Source organism: Sylvia atricapilla, chromosome Z (genome assembly GCF_009819655.1).
Source record: "Sylvia atricapilla isolate bSylAtr1 chromosome Z, bSylAtr1.pri, whole genome shotgun sequence".
NCBI lineage: Eukaryota > Metazoa > Chordata > Aves > Passeriformes > Sylviidae > Sylvia > Sylvia atricapilla.
Window position 1 is genome coordinate 1,781,378 of NC_089174.1, and position 16,497 is coordinate 1,797,874.

At 37.5% G+C, this 16,497-nt stretch overlaps 1 protein-coding gene across 1 annotated transcript in view; it reads right to left on the reverse strand.

The window, feature by feature from the left end:
• The window catches only part of DIAPH2 (diaphanous related formin 2), a 170,725-nt gene that overhangs the window by 76,136 nt on the left and 78,092 nt on the right, over positions 1-16,497 (reverse strand). Inside the window, exon 24 of the mRNA XM_066338673.1 lies at positions 11,077-11,202. Within this exon, the coding sequence (XP_066194770.1) occupies positions 11,077-11,202 (126 nt within the window). The remainder of the gene's footprint in view (positions 1-11,076; positions 11,203-16,497) is intronic.

The following is a 16,497-nucleotide window of genomic DNA, read 5'->3' on the forward strand; positions in this document are numbered from 1 at the left end:
TTTGGGTTTCCTTTAGGGCTGCCATGGCAAAAGCCCTCAATTTCTTGTTTTGAGATATCTGAAAAACTGCTGATTGTAGGATGTTTCAAGAGCCTAGATGCTCCAAATCAAGGAGGAAAAGGAATTTTATGTCACCTGAGGGGGGAAAAAAAACACCACCCATAGAATACCTATATTCAAATTGAGATTTGTTTAGCTTGAACAACTGCTGCAATGTTCACAAACTCAAGCAGAGGAGAAAATGAAAATGAAAGACTACACTAAAATGAATTTTTTTTGCACTTAAATGGTATTTTGAATAGCAGATGGCTACATAAAACCACATAGCAAATATGATTTGAGTGGAGTACGTCTCTCCACTCCTCTTTCCCAGAAATGGATCCACATTTTGGGGATTAATAACTTATTGGGCAGTTATTTGCTAGAAGCTTACCACTGACTGCACATAAACAACCTTGTCCCCAGTGACTGGGATTAAACCAAGGAAAAGTCAGGAAAGTGAAGTTATCCCTCAGAATTCCATCTCAGACAACAGGCAGTTGAAAACATCCCTTAAACAACTGTTCTGGCCAGAGGGAAAAGCCACGAGCAGACTCACAGGGCAACCAGGATCTGAAATCAAGGTTTCCTTTATTCACAGGCAACTCTTGTTGCTCAGTGACATCCTTCCCCTCCAAAACAATTGAGACTTTTAAAAAAAAGTTTCTATTTGGAGTGTGGAGAAGGGTGGAGGGCAGAAAGCAGCTCCATCAACACCAACAGTTTTGCTAAAGCAGAACCTCAGGACAGTTTGATTTTGAGATCTAAAAGCTGCAGCTACAGGGATTTACAGAATGCACTTTCCCTTCAATTTCTGATTTTAAAATAAGCATACAATAATAAGGGAATGGATTCCTAATGGATTATCACTCTAATAAAGCACAATCCTTTACAAAAATACCTTTCAGTGATCTGGACAACTTGGTTTAATATAAACTTACAGACGAAAGCCTAATTTCCCCTCAGGCAAAGATTCACAATCAAGGAGCCATTAAATCCCTGTTCCAGGTACAGAAGTAGAGTTCTGTTCACAGCACTTTATTGCTTCAACTCTTTACATGATTTTTTTCTCCTGTATAATTTCCCATGTGCTGTGTAGATTGCTGTCAGAGCGTTCTCTGTCCCAGCCACCCAACACAGGCTCTTTTTTAGTCTCTCCTCCTTCCCTGGATTTTCCCTGGAAAAATCCTCTCTGGATTTTCCTTAGCTCTCAGCACAATTTTAGGGGATGTCTCAAGGTGCAGAACAGAAAAGAGCTCCCTGCTGGGGCACGGCTCCATCCTCTTAGGGATTCACCAGAAATCCAACAGTGATCTCTGATCTAATCTCTGCAATTAAATGTACAAAAGTCCATCCTATACAATTTACAGAATATCTGCTTTTCAGGAAATGAATAAATTAGAAAATTAAACTACTAGAAGTTCTTGATTGTCACAGAGCTGCACATCCTGCATATCATTATGCCTCCCCATTTGTGACATTTACCACTTTCTTCCATTATTCACACTGCAATGGAATGTACAGATTATCTGTACACCCCTGCTCACGGAATTCTTACTACAACCCAATATGAAAGAAACAATATAACCTTACATCTCCTCACATCAGGGCTTTCCTTTGTAAAAAGGAATGAAAATCTGAAGGTAGAAATAAACTGTCAAAGAAAATTGATATTGTGCTTTGCACAACACAATTTTCATTTATAATGTTCCAAAGTTCTTCTATTTTAAACTATTAGCTTTATGAGAACTCTGCCTTAGTCTAGACCAATAAAATTACAAAGAATCACTTTCCAAAGGGATTTGTCTTGTTTTGTTTGGGTTTTTTTTACTGACATCAAATAGCTGTAAGAGAAATGAACATTGTGCAGTAAAACATGACACATTATTAGGTGCTTTTCAAATTCAATCCAAGCAAAGATTATACCTAAATAATCCTATAGTTATCACCTGGAACACAGCAAGCACTTTCACTTTGCTTTAAGATGGATCAAAGAGGAAAAAAAAATGAAGAAAAGAAATATTATGTGATAAAAAAGGGAGTGGAAAGCTCTTTAAAAAGCACTGTTGAGTCTGGCAAGACAAGAGATTCAATTCTTTTTGTACACCTCTGAACAAGGGGGAAACAAGGAGAGAAAACCCCTTTAGAGAGCAACAGTAAGGTAACAAAAAATGAGTCCCCACTGACCCTGAAAATCCAGCTGAACTGGGTAAATTCACCACCTGGCAAACTTCACAAAAGCTTTTATCAGACATGACTGAGGGCACGTAAACACAAAGTTTTACATTAGTTCACAGATTCGATATTCCTATAAAAAAATCATAGGATTTTTCATGAAGATTAATAACTAACGCTTTTTTTTTTCTTTTTTTTTGTCTCTATGTACTTCTTCTTCCCCCCCAGGCCTGCCCACAGGTATTTCTGTAAGATCCCATCACCCTCCCAGCCTAACTTTCAACCCTGCCCAACAATTTGCAGAGTGCCCCGACTTCTTCAGTGTATGGCATCCATACAAACAGAAAAACACGAAATCAACACTCTCACAGTGCCATCTCTGCACCACAAAATAAAGAACACACCCCTGGCAAATAGTCTAATTAATTAATTTTACTTTATGAGGAACATGTTGTTATTCTGCAATTCCTGCTGTGTTGACTTTCTGGATTTTTACCTCATAAAAAAGAGCAGACAGTGCACAATTTATCCTGCCATAAACCACATCCTGCTAGATGCACAAGTCCATCACTGTTTTCCTCCATTTTAATGGAGTTTATCCCTCACACTATTAGGTCTTGATTCCTGATCCACCATTTATTTCTTCTCTGGATGTGAATTATTTACTGATTTTTTTTATCTGGTAATTTAGCTGATAGACTAAGATTCTCTCTGAAGCAGGTGGATAAAAAATGGATTTCCCACCAGCCCCTGAAGAACCTGAATGATCCCTTATCCTACTGCACATTTTGTTACCTCTCATCATGCTGTGTTCACACCCTTAAGGCATCCTGGAGTCTGAGGCTGAGCTTGTCTCAAAGCAAATCAACAATTTTCACATTACTGGTCAAGCACTGAAACACTGATTTACTAATAGCTCTCTCTTGGCTTATAACACATTTTGTTCATAAAAGAATGGAATATCTTATGATCAATTATGCAGGCCTGGGTAGAATTATTTTTCCCAACAATGAACATCAAGATAATAAAATACATAGATATAATAAAGGGAATAAAGCCAGGTACCAAGCAGAGTACTGTAAAAAACTCGTATTAGGATAAAAATAAACATCTGGAATCTTGCCAAAAGAGACCTGACCAATTTAAAGTTTTTTCTAAATTCCATTTCACCCAGCAACATGCAAACTACATCAAATTAAACAATCCACATGAAATATCTAAACAGCACGTCTGTTACTTGATGGTTTGCAATAAAAACAGACTAACAATTCTTTGGATGCTTAGTGCACCACAGAGGAAAATACAAAATTTCAGTATACCTTAAGGAAAATTTCATGCTTGGAGTGATTAAAACCCCCCCCACACACAGACTCACCCACATTCATCCCAGAAAGCTGCACCATGGCTCATTAAAGCTGAGAAAAAGAGGCTGTAAAACAAAGGAGGGGCTTTAGGTTTGAAATGATGGTGTGGTGTTCTGGTTCAAGATAAACCTGCTGCTCCACACACCCCACAAGAAGCCCTTGTAATTCCACCCTGACTTTTAAAACTTTCAGATTTAACGGAAGACAGACTGAAAGTCCTTCCCACCAGGATTTCTTACATCTCTCTTGGAATTTATTCAGAATAAACAAAGCAGAAGAATGAAGACTAGAACTGCTGAAACCTTAATTCCTCAGCCATCTTCTACCAAAGACATGTTCATGTTATCCTGGCTCTCAGTAGGGAAACTGGACTTGACCAAGCAGAAGGAGATTAAAGTTGTTTTTCCACAAGGTTAAACTCATCTTTAATTGGGAAATATCTAATTCTACAAGGGTTACAGCTTAGGAACCATGCAAGCCCAAAGCACAAGAGTAAATGAGGGAAAAGCATTTCCCTTTAAATAGCCAGTGTAAAAACCTGCACAGCAATTCTGAGATTAGGTTTGTAATGAGATCATGACAAATTAATTGATTTTTTTCCCCCTACTAATTTAGAAAGATGATTATTTGAGACAATAATTAGCAACATTGCCATTTACTATATTAAATAACAAACCAAACACAACCGGTTTCCATCATGACCAGAAAAGCAGAGTCATTCTATTAAGACTGCAAAATAATTTGCCTTTTTTTAGCACAGTATTCTAAGAAGTTAACTTTGTCCAAAGATTCACAGCATTCACCTGCTGCACATCCCAGCAAAAACACAAGGGGGTAATGAGCTACAGGTCTGGAATATTTATCTACAGCAGAATCAGAACATTTAACCTCACCTTAATTCAATTATATCTATTGACCTTCACGACAAACATCCAGACACACCAAATGGGACACCACCCATGCAAATACTTCAAAGTTCTTTTAGTGGGGGTATTATTTGTTTGGGGTTTTTTTTTTTATTCCTGAAAAATCAGGTAAGTGAAAGGATTAGTAAATGCCACAGGGCCACAGAGGACATTTCTCAGTGGAAATCAAATTTAATGGCAACAGTTCTATCACAACTGTCAGTGAAGAACAGGCTCTCCAAATAAATAAACAAACAGATCTCAGCTTCTGCGATTGTTTGAGTGTTGCTGGGCTGCTCAGGGCTGAGATTTCAGAATGGGTTGCTGATGCTGTTCCCTCTAACTGCAAAAGGTCCTGGCCATATTTCTGACCCACTAATTATCTTATTTTTAAACTTTTACCCATGAAAAGGCAGCTCTGCGTACACAGATAATTTTATGTGCTGGGGAGACACACTCTCCAAAGACTAAGTAAACAACTGAAGTACACTTGAGCTCAAGAACATCAAATACTGGTGGCTTTTTCCCCTATAGCTTAATAATGTCAATTGAATATAAGTAACTAAATATAGCCCAAATTGCTTGTAATCTGATTTTTAACTTGGCAGGGTCAGTTCTTCAATAGGATTCAAACTGCTGAGATGCCACGAGCTTAAACAATTAGCAGTGCAAAAAACTAAGAAGAAAAACTCTCTTTATTCGCTGATGCCCTGAATTTCCAAAAAAAGCCTCTAGTTTGGAAAAGAAAAGCAGATTATTTGTACAAACTAATTCTTCCTATCTTCTATCAGCAGGGGGATTTTCTGCCAGTGCTGATGAAATCCAGCAGCCCCTCAGATGTACTTCTCAGAATTACAAGCACGAGCGGTTAAATCAAGTGTATCTCAGTTGCTTTGGCAGCCCCATTTAAATATCAGGCGAGTGTTCAGAGATAAAAGGTTTTTAACTGTAACCCCTCAGAAGATGATACACTGTCAATTTCCTTTCCAAAAGTGCGTTTTAGGGATCCTTTTCTTGCATTTGGGGCAATACAAAATAATGCAAATCTGGGACACGCAGACTTGGGAGCTGTCAAACAGCCTAGCAAATCACTGGAATCTCAAATCTAAGACTCAAATCACAAATTTTGCTGTCTAAGAGCTACAAAAAACTTAGAAGAGAGCATCTTAGATGCAAAATTTAATGTACACCACCCATGTGATACTATTTCCTTCGCTCATGTTAATCAATTTGCCCTGTAGCAGGGCAAAAAAAAAAGGTATTCCTGGCACTTAAATACAGGCTCTTCTTCAGAAAGTTCCTTGAAACTTGAACAATTTATACATCAAAATTAATTGCAACTGTACAGCACTATAAGGTTTATAATTATTGCTTAAGACATTTTCCATTTAAACAGAAAACTCATAAAGCTAAAGATTGAACAGTAAATAAATCATTATTTTCCTGTGCTGTGTCTTCAAGAGGCACTGCAAAGTCTTTTTCTTCCACTTAGTATTTTAACTTAGGAAAAAAAAATAGAGGTCCTCTTGTATGAAGCTAATAGAAAGTTAAATTAATCACACTTTTTTTCCAAGAAATAATTCCTCATACTTAAATGCAAACAAGCACAAAATTTACAAAGTCCTAGACAATCAATACCAAATAGAGGCTTCCTCCTACTGCTGGATGCTCATTATTATTTATTGATATTAAGCAAATACTAAAGTTTCAACGAGTCTATCATTGTTTCATCCTAAACAGCTGCAACTTTCTGCTTCCTGCCCCTTAAAGCTTGTTTTGAACTGTAAGCAGAAGGAATAAATTTAATAATAAACTTAAAATACAACAAATAAAACCCATGCTCCATCTAGAAGCAGGAGGGTAGGCCTCTCTCCCTGCACAACACTTAGGAAAAGTATTTTATATGGATAAATAACCATAATTCTCCTTTGTCCAAGAGTTGCAATTGCAAATTAAACTGTTTTCAAATGTCATGTTTTTGTAGATAGCGAGAACAAAAGCTTTATAAAATACTGCAAGAAAAGGCAGATGTATAAAACTCTTCTAAGTTTTATACATGACCTGATATTTGAAAAATCATTGAATAGTTCTCCCCAAGCCCTGAGAAATGCCTCTACATTGAAAACCACATTTAAATACACTCAGGCAGAAGGCAGTTACCTCAAATGGAGGCACATACACAAAGAAACATTCCTAGAAATGTTTCCCTGTGGGGTTATTTGTGAGAACCCCCTTGTTTATGAGCAAATTCAGATATTAATGCACATTTTCCTGCAGAAATGGTGACACTAGTACATCTCAAGCTCCAAAAACACAACCAGGCTTTCCTGAACATGCCATCTCCAAACACCTGAAGGGAATTATGGTTCCCTGAGAAGCCAGGAGGAAATCCCAAGTGCTGAGAGATGCCAGGGGTGCTCCTGCCACTCCCACTCATTCTGGGAATTGCTGGAATTGCTGTCCTGCTTCTCAGGCACTGACAAGAGCACAGCTCCCAGCCCTTTCAGGATGCTGAGATCTTTTGGGAACAAAGGATCAGCGCTTTGGGAATGTTGGCTCCTGCCCCAGGGGCTGCTCTAAGGGACCCTGCAGTGCAGCTCCTACAAGAGAATTATCAGCTGATGTTTAATGCACGTTAAATCATCAACATTCCCACTGCATAAAAGTCCCTAGATTTGCCCCCAGATCATTTCTGTACAACTGAAGTGCTTTAAGTGAGGAAATAAACCCCTCATATTTAGTTGTGAGGCTGTAATGGTTATGAGATAGAACTGGGAGCATAAATGCACATCAAGTGAGGATACATGCCTTTCAGGAAGGCAGCTTTTTTATTCCATAAAAAGGATTCTCTTCTAATGAATGGTGTTCCTTACTGGAAATTAAAATTAGTTCACAAATTGCTGCTGTTCCATTTAATGATAAGATGAATGCACAGTGCTTTGAAATTTTTTTTATCTGCAGTAATTTTTGCTCTTTCATCCATCATTCCGTTAATTTCACAATTCTTTAAAAATAAGCTTTTAATTCTTCACATGTATGCAATCAGTTAGAAAACCCACGTGGCAGCATTGATTGCTCGGGTAGGCAAAAGATTTTAGTAAGTTTAGGCACATTAATATCTCTTATTAGGGTAAATGATCCAGCTGAAAAGCCAAACAAGGTCTCCATTTAAGGATACACCAGTTCATGTAGGGCACACTGGGGAAATAAATTCAGGTCAGATCATTTATAAAATATACACAGCCAAAATAATTCTTGTCCATGCAGCAGGATAACAAAAAGCATGAACTCAGTGACCAGATATGGGTCCTGCTGCCCCTTGGAACAATGTTCAAAGCTCCTGTTTATTTCTAGAGGAACAAATTATTTTCTAGAGAAATAAACTTTAGTGTGTGTGCATGTTGGAAGGTAAAAAGAATAAAGGTATTTATTATTAATGTATTTATAGTTCTAAATCAATATTACTGTTAACTCTGTACAACTTCCCATTTATTCCCTCTGAAACTGTTTTTCAATTCAGCTGTTTTTAATCTTTGTTAATAACACTTACATTTGAACTCCATTAATCTGAATACCTTTCACAATCCCCAGCTAGACACTAAAGTTTTAACATCACTGAAATCACTGTATACACCTACAGCAAACAAATATGAAATTCAGACTTCTGCACTTTAGAAAAGATCTTCAGTTAGAGGCACAAACACTGAAATAAGACAAGCAGTGAAAGCCAGATTTGGTATAGTCTATAATTACTTTTCTAAACTGTTGAATCAGACTCCTCAGTGCAGCAGGGCTGATTATAAAAGAAATCTCTCCCATTCAAAGCTGAATTATTGACACATTGATCTTCAGGTAAAATACAATTCCAGCCATGGATCAGATCATAAAAAAGTACTTTCAGGAATCACATGTAAGTTATTTAATACAGCAAAGAATTCATGGGACTATTTAAATCCCTTTATTTTCTTCAGCCACATTGCACTGAGATGAATAACTGTATGTGCTAAATAAAATACTGATTAAGTGAAGGGAAAAATTACCTTGCTTAGAAACTGACCAAGGAAAAAATCCAAAATGAAAATGCAGGTAGAATTTCTATTCATCTTTTTGTCACTCGCTGTACCAAATCTTATTTGCTAAAAAAATGTCGAAAAACTAAAATTACTAAAATTTTTTTCACAGAATTTACTTCTGTATTTTGAATATTAACTTAATTGTTAAAAATTCTTATTATGAATGGTACTTTTTCTTGTCACTGGCCTCCTACATTTATCTGATATTCCAAGCAGTATCATCCTTCTCACATCCTCTGAAGAAATTCTCATCCACAACCACTGGTAAATAACTTTGTTTATGACAGGAACGAGAAACTATGCCTTGAATATTATAATTGCTGCATCCTAAAACTGTACTGAGACATCTCAAATGTTCTGAAACACTCAGAGAGATGTTCAACTTGAAATTCTGTAACTTTCTAATCTCAGGATGTGCCACCACCAACAAATCTTCAGGCAGCTGAGGAAATCAAAGAAATACATGCTGCAGAGTAGGGTGTCATTTTTACACCCTCCAAAACGATTCCCCATCTAATAAAAAATATGGGAGTGTAGGAAAGGCTTAAAATATTCAGTGATAAGCAGAAACAAACCTGATCACTTGATCTAACGGAGATGACTTTCTGAAACAGAAACACACCACTTATCAGGTCATCTATTAATTATGCAAACACAAATCCCAGTGCAATCAGTTCATTGCTTAAAGGCTTCTCTCTTTTGCCAAGCCCCCAAAGTCCCAGAGCTGATAAAAGCAGACAGGCATTCCAGTTGTGGGGGCCTGGTTCAATTCCAGAGTTTGCAATCTACCTGGGAATCAACATCCTGAAGCACTGAAGCCAGCCTGCCCAGGACACTGGGAATAATTCATTTTCAAACATTTCATAGGCTCCTTCTGGTTTTGCCACAAAAAAAAAAAATTAGCAAGTATTTTCTTTTAAACCCTTTTGCATTGTCTGACAAACTTTTTCTTCTCTGAGTAATTCAGGTGATAAGCTGCAGAAAAAAAAAGTTAAATATTTATATAAATATACTTGGCTCTTTTTCCTCACCAAGTCATCTGAGTGATGCTAATCATGTCTGCAACTAAACAGATAGGCAGCAAAATGAAAATACAACTGAACAATAATTTCTGTAACCTGGAAAGCAGAGCTGTCAAACTTAACAAGAAAAAACAGTGGTAAAGGTGCATTCCATAAATTGGTTTAATTTATGAACACAAGTGGGCACAGAATTCAGCCTCTGATGAGGTGACAAGGCACAAGACAATTACAAGGCAATATTGAAAGTTTTTCTGATGTGAATGAATCTCAGGGAAATAATAATGAGCTTTGTTTAATAGCAGAACTGATAAAAGTGATTACCAGCAGCAAGTCTCTTAACCTTGCACGTAAGACAAGGTGAAAGGGAAGATGTAAGGAATAAGAAACAATTTTCCACTTAGTCAGGAGTTGACTCCCTTAAGCTACTTTCCAGCAGTGTTGTCAGAAACTTAAAATAAATCCATACAGAGGAGATGTTAAATGTCTGCTTGTGAAATTCTGTCACTGACTGCATTCAGATGGTAAATCCTGCCAAAAAACTGACTTTGCACAGAGACAGCACTGGGGAGAAATGTTCATTACATCCACCTACCAAACGTGATGAGCAGCTGTGAATGGGTCTAACACAAATCCCCTCCTTTTCCTTTCTCCTGAAAAACCCCGAACCCCACGGTTTCTGTCATGACTTCTGTAGCACAGGAAAGGAGAGATATCACAAGAACCATCTGAGCTCCTGGAAATGCACAAAAATGCCTTGGGCCAAGCACCACACTCCAAACGCTCCCATGTTTCCACACAGAGCTGAGATTCAAGCACAATAAAAATCTGGGAATTTCTATTTTTTTTAAGGGCTTTTTCTCAGCCTTTGCTGCATTTTTGTGAGCTTCTTGTACCTTCAGTAGACTTGCTACTTTAAACTTTTGAATGAAATGAGAGCTGGAAATACAAAACCAGGCTAGACAGACATCATATTACAGTCCCCCACAGATTTACTTGGTAATGCTTGAAGAATCCACAGTCTCTACTCCCTGCAGAAATTAAAGGACATAACACTTTAGATTGAAAACAAATATAAATATTCCCCTAAAATGATGCAAAAAAAGCAACTTAAAACCATTACCGAAATTATTCTTCTGCCCTTCAAAAACCACCACATCTAGAGCTAAAATAATACATATAGCAACTTTACTGCTGGTATTTTTCTAAATTCGATTCAATAATTCTTTCTGACAGAAAAAAAAATCCCCATACTGAATTTGTCTGCTCACTGTATCTACTTCCTTCAGGAAAGCTGTCTGGGTACCCCTTGAAAATCAGATTATTGATGCTTTCAGTTCTCTCTTTGCTTACATTCACCACATCCACTGCTGCTTTTTCTCTGCTCTAGAAGAAATGCATGAAAAGAGACTTAAAACCTATTTTTTTTTTCAAGTGCTGTGAACACTCAGGCAGAGGATCAGAATGCTCACATCACCAGTGAGGACGTGCAAAAAGGATATGCTCATCTTCTCCACAAACTTATCGTGTTCATCCTGGGATTTAGGGAAATTCTCAATGTCCTTCTCCAGGCGCTGGATCTGCTGGTTCATCGAGTCAAGGTTGCTCTTCAGAGTCTGGGCTGAAACTAAGGGGAAGGAAAAAAAAAACCACCCAAAAAAGAGTTTATAAAGCTTCCAGATTCCAGAAAGGGTATCAGAAGGGGAAAAAACAATGTCAGTAGAAATAGGCGGAAAGAGAATGATTCCATTAAGTAGGCTCATATTTTTCTGAATTACTGCTCGTAAAAATCCTTCCCTTCATAAAAATAAAGTGAAAATATCTACTGTAATATACCAGACCATCATATTTAACATTGAAATGTCACCAGTTAATTCTACCATTAGTTCAAATTATTCCATTTCTATTCAAATTTATGGTAAAAATTCCAATATTTCTAATATTATTATTTCTAATATTCTTTTAAATCTAATTCAAAGATTAAAAACTAACTAGAGTTCAAAGAGATTTCATCTCCTTAATGCATGTACTCGGTTAAATGAATGATCTTATTAATGCACATTTCTGTTACAGGAATGATTTAAAGAATAGACATGGCAGGGGGAGGGAAATTAAATATTTTTCTTACATTGAAATTACACTGATATCTGGGACCCAGAGCTGTGTTAATAGCAAAGGTAGCTCTGAATAATAAAAGCTGTAGATAATCAAAAGGAAGGAAAGGACTCAGAGTACAGCACACTAATTAAAAAAAAAAAAAAAAAAAAAAAAAAAAAAGGGGGGGGGACTGTAAAGAACTCCTGCTTGCTGTGTGACAAGCTAGTCTAATGAAAAGCCCTGTGATGCTAATTTGGATTAAACAACCCCTAACTGATACATCCTGTGAGCTAAAAGTGACAGCACCATTGTGAAGGTGAAGCAATCCCACATCACAAAGAAATTCCAGACTGGGATGAAAAGTGACAGAGCCTCTGCAGAGAAATTCCAAAACAACCCGAACTCAAAACATTGACTTTTATGGCATAATCCATGAGGTCCATTTCTCAGTCTCGTTTTTATCACAAAGAACCATTGGACAAGCACTTCTTCAGTCAAAGCTGCCTTTTGGAACCCAAGCCTCTCTCCCATTCTTTGTCTCCTGCACAGTTCACAAATCAATGCTTTCAAGAAAAAGGAGAGAATCCCAAGACCCCTTTCCCTCAGTGCAGCCAAGAAAAACAAATAACTACTTTTCTTTTTAAGGAGTTTTTTATTATCGTTTGATGGAAAGCAGTTTGTCCAGTAATTCCACTAAGTACTTTCTAAAGAACCATTTATTTTTCTATTTTCTTCCTATTAAAAAAAAAAAAGGTGCCGTGACTACACGAGATTAAAGAGCAGAAGGAAATTGAGTCACGATGGCCTGAAAAACAGCACATAGGAAATAAAAATCTGGTAAATAAGGAAGCTGTTCCCAAAAGAAAATCAATTTTCTATTCTTTCTAAGTAAAGACTCACATCAGCCATAACACTGATTTCATGAGCGTGTTCAGATACATAAGGCACCAATAGAGCTGTCTTTATAGCAGCCATTATCTCGATTTTATTTTCAATTTTATCCATTTCATACTGGCTACCAAAGGAACTACTAATCATGTAATCCTAGAATTACAGTGGAAGTTTTTTAAGCTTAATTCAACTGGGGTGGGAATCTATATTGACCACAGAATCCTCGCAGCTTTTAAATTCACATTTGAGAGTTAACCTTGAAATCAACCACTAAAAAATTCTGAAAAACAAATTATCAAAGCTTTTAGGTTATGGTTGCATTAATTTAATCATTTGATATTATGATCAAAGTACACATTTTTGCTTGAACTGAAGAACTTGAATTACTATAATATTTTTATGGGCTGCTGTGGAACAGCACTAAAGGAAAATGCTGAAGTGAAAAATAAATGAGGAGGATGCAAATGGTCATTCTGTTCATAAAAAGAATAGCAGCTGGTACGTAAATAGGCAACATAATAACATCAAGTTTAGCTGTTCGCAGCAATTTGAAAATATTTAAGTGCCTGACCACATAGCAAAAGTTTGTTTTTGTCTGCAATTCAGAAGTGCAAAGAAATTCAGTAAGCAATGACAAGTAACTGTTGAACTTTGTGATTAAGATGGATGGAAAGTGTTTCCAGTAAAATCCCTTTATAAAAGTAAGCCCAGAAAGCCCCAGATTAGGAACATACTGGCTTTGAAAGTTGAGAGGAACTTTATCCAGACAAGAAGGCTGCATCCTAAAGCTGTGCTTCCCATAATTAACTTCATATTCACACTCAATTAACAAAACAAGGTGTAGAATATGCAATTCTGTACACTTTTTTCCCCCCTAGCCCAGGCAAATGTACAAGTTTCTGTCCAAATAATTTATGAAGCTGTTGTTCTGCAAGACAAATTTCAAAAGACGACAGAACAGGGAACATATATATATATATAGACTATAATAAAATATCTGCATTTCCTCCCATAAACCCTTTTATTAGAGATTTACTACTTCAGTAATGTGCAAGGGAATCAACATGAATACCTTCTACTTTCACGGAAATTCATTTAAATTTCTTCAAACTCTTGCAAGGTTTTAATTTATGAAAGCATAAATTCTACTTGCAGCACAAAGCCATTTCCTTGAAATCATTTCAAAATGCACACACTGAACAGCCTGTCCCCAGCACTCCTCAAAGACAGAGCCTTGTTTACCTTCCATTTGCCCATCACTCCACATGAAAATTAGGGATTTAATAGCACTGGTCTCAAAAATGGACATGAAAGGCAGCATTTGGCCTTCAGTGGCAAGGGCTCTTACTGATAAAGCCTCTCTGGAGCAGCCATTCCAATATTATTCCACTTAACGTTGCAGCAAGAGAGAATAACCAACTCAATCCAATACATAAATAACTGATGTCAAGGTAGGAACATGAGGCAAGTACAGAAAATGAGGAAAACATGAAGAAAAAAACCCAGCAGCAACAGCCACCAGAATAAAAAAAAAAAAAAAAAAATAAAGCCCCTGTGTGTAACTCCCAGACACTCCAGGATGAGTAGATCCCCATTAAAAAAGGGAGGCAACCTAAAGGATGCCTGGCCATTTATTTCCTTGTATTAACAAAGATAAAAGGTTTTCAAAAACATTAAACATTTCCAAATGAAAAGAAACCAACAGTAGTAAAGAACCCACTTACCCACCCTCACAGCTGTACAGGAGAATGAAGACTCCCATCCACAGCAGAAAAACAGCATTCAAGAAATGGGAAAGTTTAAGAATTCAAAATTCAGTCAAATTTCCTGATACAGGGAACAGTGAAGACAGAGTATAAATGAGTTCAGAAAGGAATGATGTGGATTATTAGACAAGTTCAGAAAGATATCAAAAGTAAGAGGCAGGGGCAGAATTTTTTAAGGCTCTGTGAACACGTGCAGATGGTGGGGGAAACAGGCTGGAGGGACAGTAGTGTTCTCCTCTGCCTAAAAAACTCACATAAACCCCAAAATATATATATGGGCCAATCTTCAAGGCCAAAGAGAGGAAAAGAAGGCAGCAAAATTTCTCAGTCTATGCCAAATTGTGTCAATCTGGCCCTTGCTTTAGCCCTAAGAAAAGGTTGGCTTGCAGAGAGCACCTGCAACTCGAAGGAAGAAAGAAATGTAGTACCTTGAATATGTGTAACTCAAACCCTGGTGACAAAAAGATTTGTGAGACAAAGAAAAAAGCCAATAGCAGAGGTTAAACTTGTGTTTCAACTCCCTACAGAATCACTGTAATATATAGAATTAACAAGAACAAGGTAAAGTGATGTGCAATAATGTATTGTCCAGATGATTCCTGTCCGTGGCAGACCAACACAAGCACTTAGATCCATCAATATTGTCTCTGCACAAATACTGAATGCAACTCAATCATGCATCATTAAATCTTGGACTGATTAAAAGATTATTTTGTGTATTATTATTTAATTACACTAGAAAATCACAGTCACTGAAGAGATGGCACAACATTATTCCGACATGGAAGGTAATGATTTCCTTCACCTTATTTTCCTTATATTAATTGCTCCTCTGGAAAAAAAAAAAAAACCCTCAAAGCAATCCTATCCACTTATTTTGGGGAGAGCAGTTGCACAGTCTGCACGCTAAGGAAGGCTTAGTGAGTGTCTGGTAGAGCAGTTTAGTCCCAGAAAAATGCTCCAAGCAGTTAATCTCATGTTGATGGCGAGCACTAACTGGTCCCTGTCGTCAAGCTAAGCATTTTGTATTTACATTAATACAGCAATAGTATCAAAGGTCAGACTAATCCCTTCTAAAATAAGATTGCATCAGACTGAGAGTCCTCCCCACAACAAGAGGTGAAATGATACATTTTGATTAGGTGCAGTGCCTCTTGCATAAGAAATTTAAATGGTCTCTGATCATAATGCAGAACTGGGATGGCCACGTCCACAGCTGGAAAAAACTGAAGTGAAAGCCAACAGCATAAATTACTTCAGTAGAGCAAAAGCAAGTCTGTACAAAGCAAATCAACTCATGGATTTTTAAGTCTAGACAGTATTTGTACCATAACTACTTTGTAAGCATACTAATGACTGTTTATTTTTTATTGCCCGAGGGCAGATGGAAAGAGTCTTTCACAAAGGAATGAAAGGCAGTTTGGGGGGGAAATGGGTAAGTACATAATCTGCAGGAATTACAAGCATTGATTACTCAATTCATACCAAGTCAGTTCCTATTTGTTAAGACAATAAATGTTTAAACACCTCAGGGTCAAAGGCAAAGAACAGCTCCCATCTTACCAGCTAGAGGAGTCACCATCCTCCTCTTTCAAAAACTGGGAAAGATTTCTGACACCAAGAACTGGTGCTTAACTACCAATCCATCACGCAGAATAGACTTTTCCCCTCACAGAATCTCCTCTGCACATTTTCAAGTTTAGGAGTCACAGCAGGTCTGCCCAAATGGCAATGTTCTGTTTATATCCTATTACTGTGTACTGGAATTTGATCTGAGGACGCTTCAAAGCAGAACTTTCAACAGACAGATTTCATTCATGGATGTACATTTGCACTTTTGATTTGTGTGCTGAGATTTCCTTCCCCAGCAGAGGAAGCACTGCAGAGGAAGGAGGCAGAAGGCAGGGATACAGCTGTGCTCCACCTTTTCAGGCTGTTACAGGAACTTCACTGCCTTGGCTAAACAAGGAAACAGCATTTGTGCATTGCTGCCACTGTCCTGCCCACCTGCAATAGAGGTGAATCACAGTTTTAAAGTAAAGGCCCTTTGTAACAAGCCCAAGTAACTCCTGGTTTGGAGTTTAATGAGAGATTCAGTCCCAGGCACTGTGTGTGTGCCACTCTCCCTCATCAAGGGCAGCCTTTTCCCCCAACCTTCCACATGTACC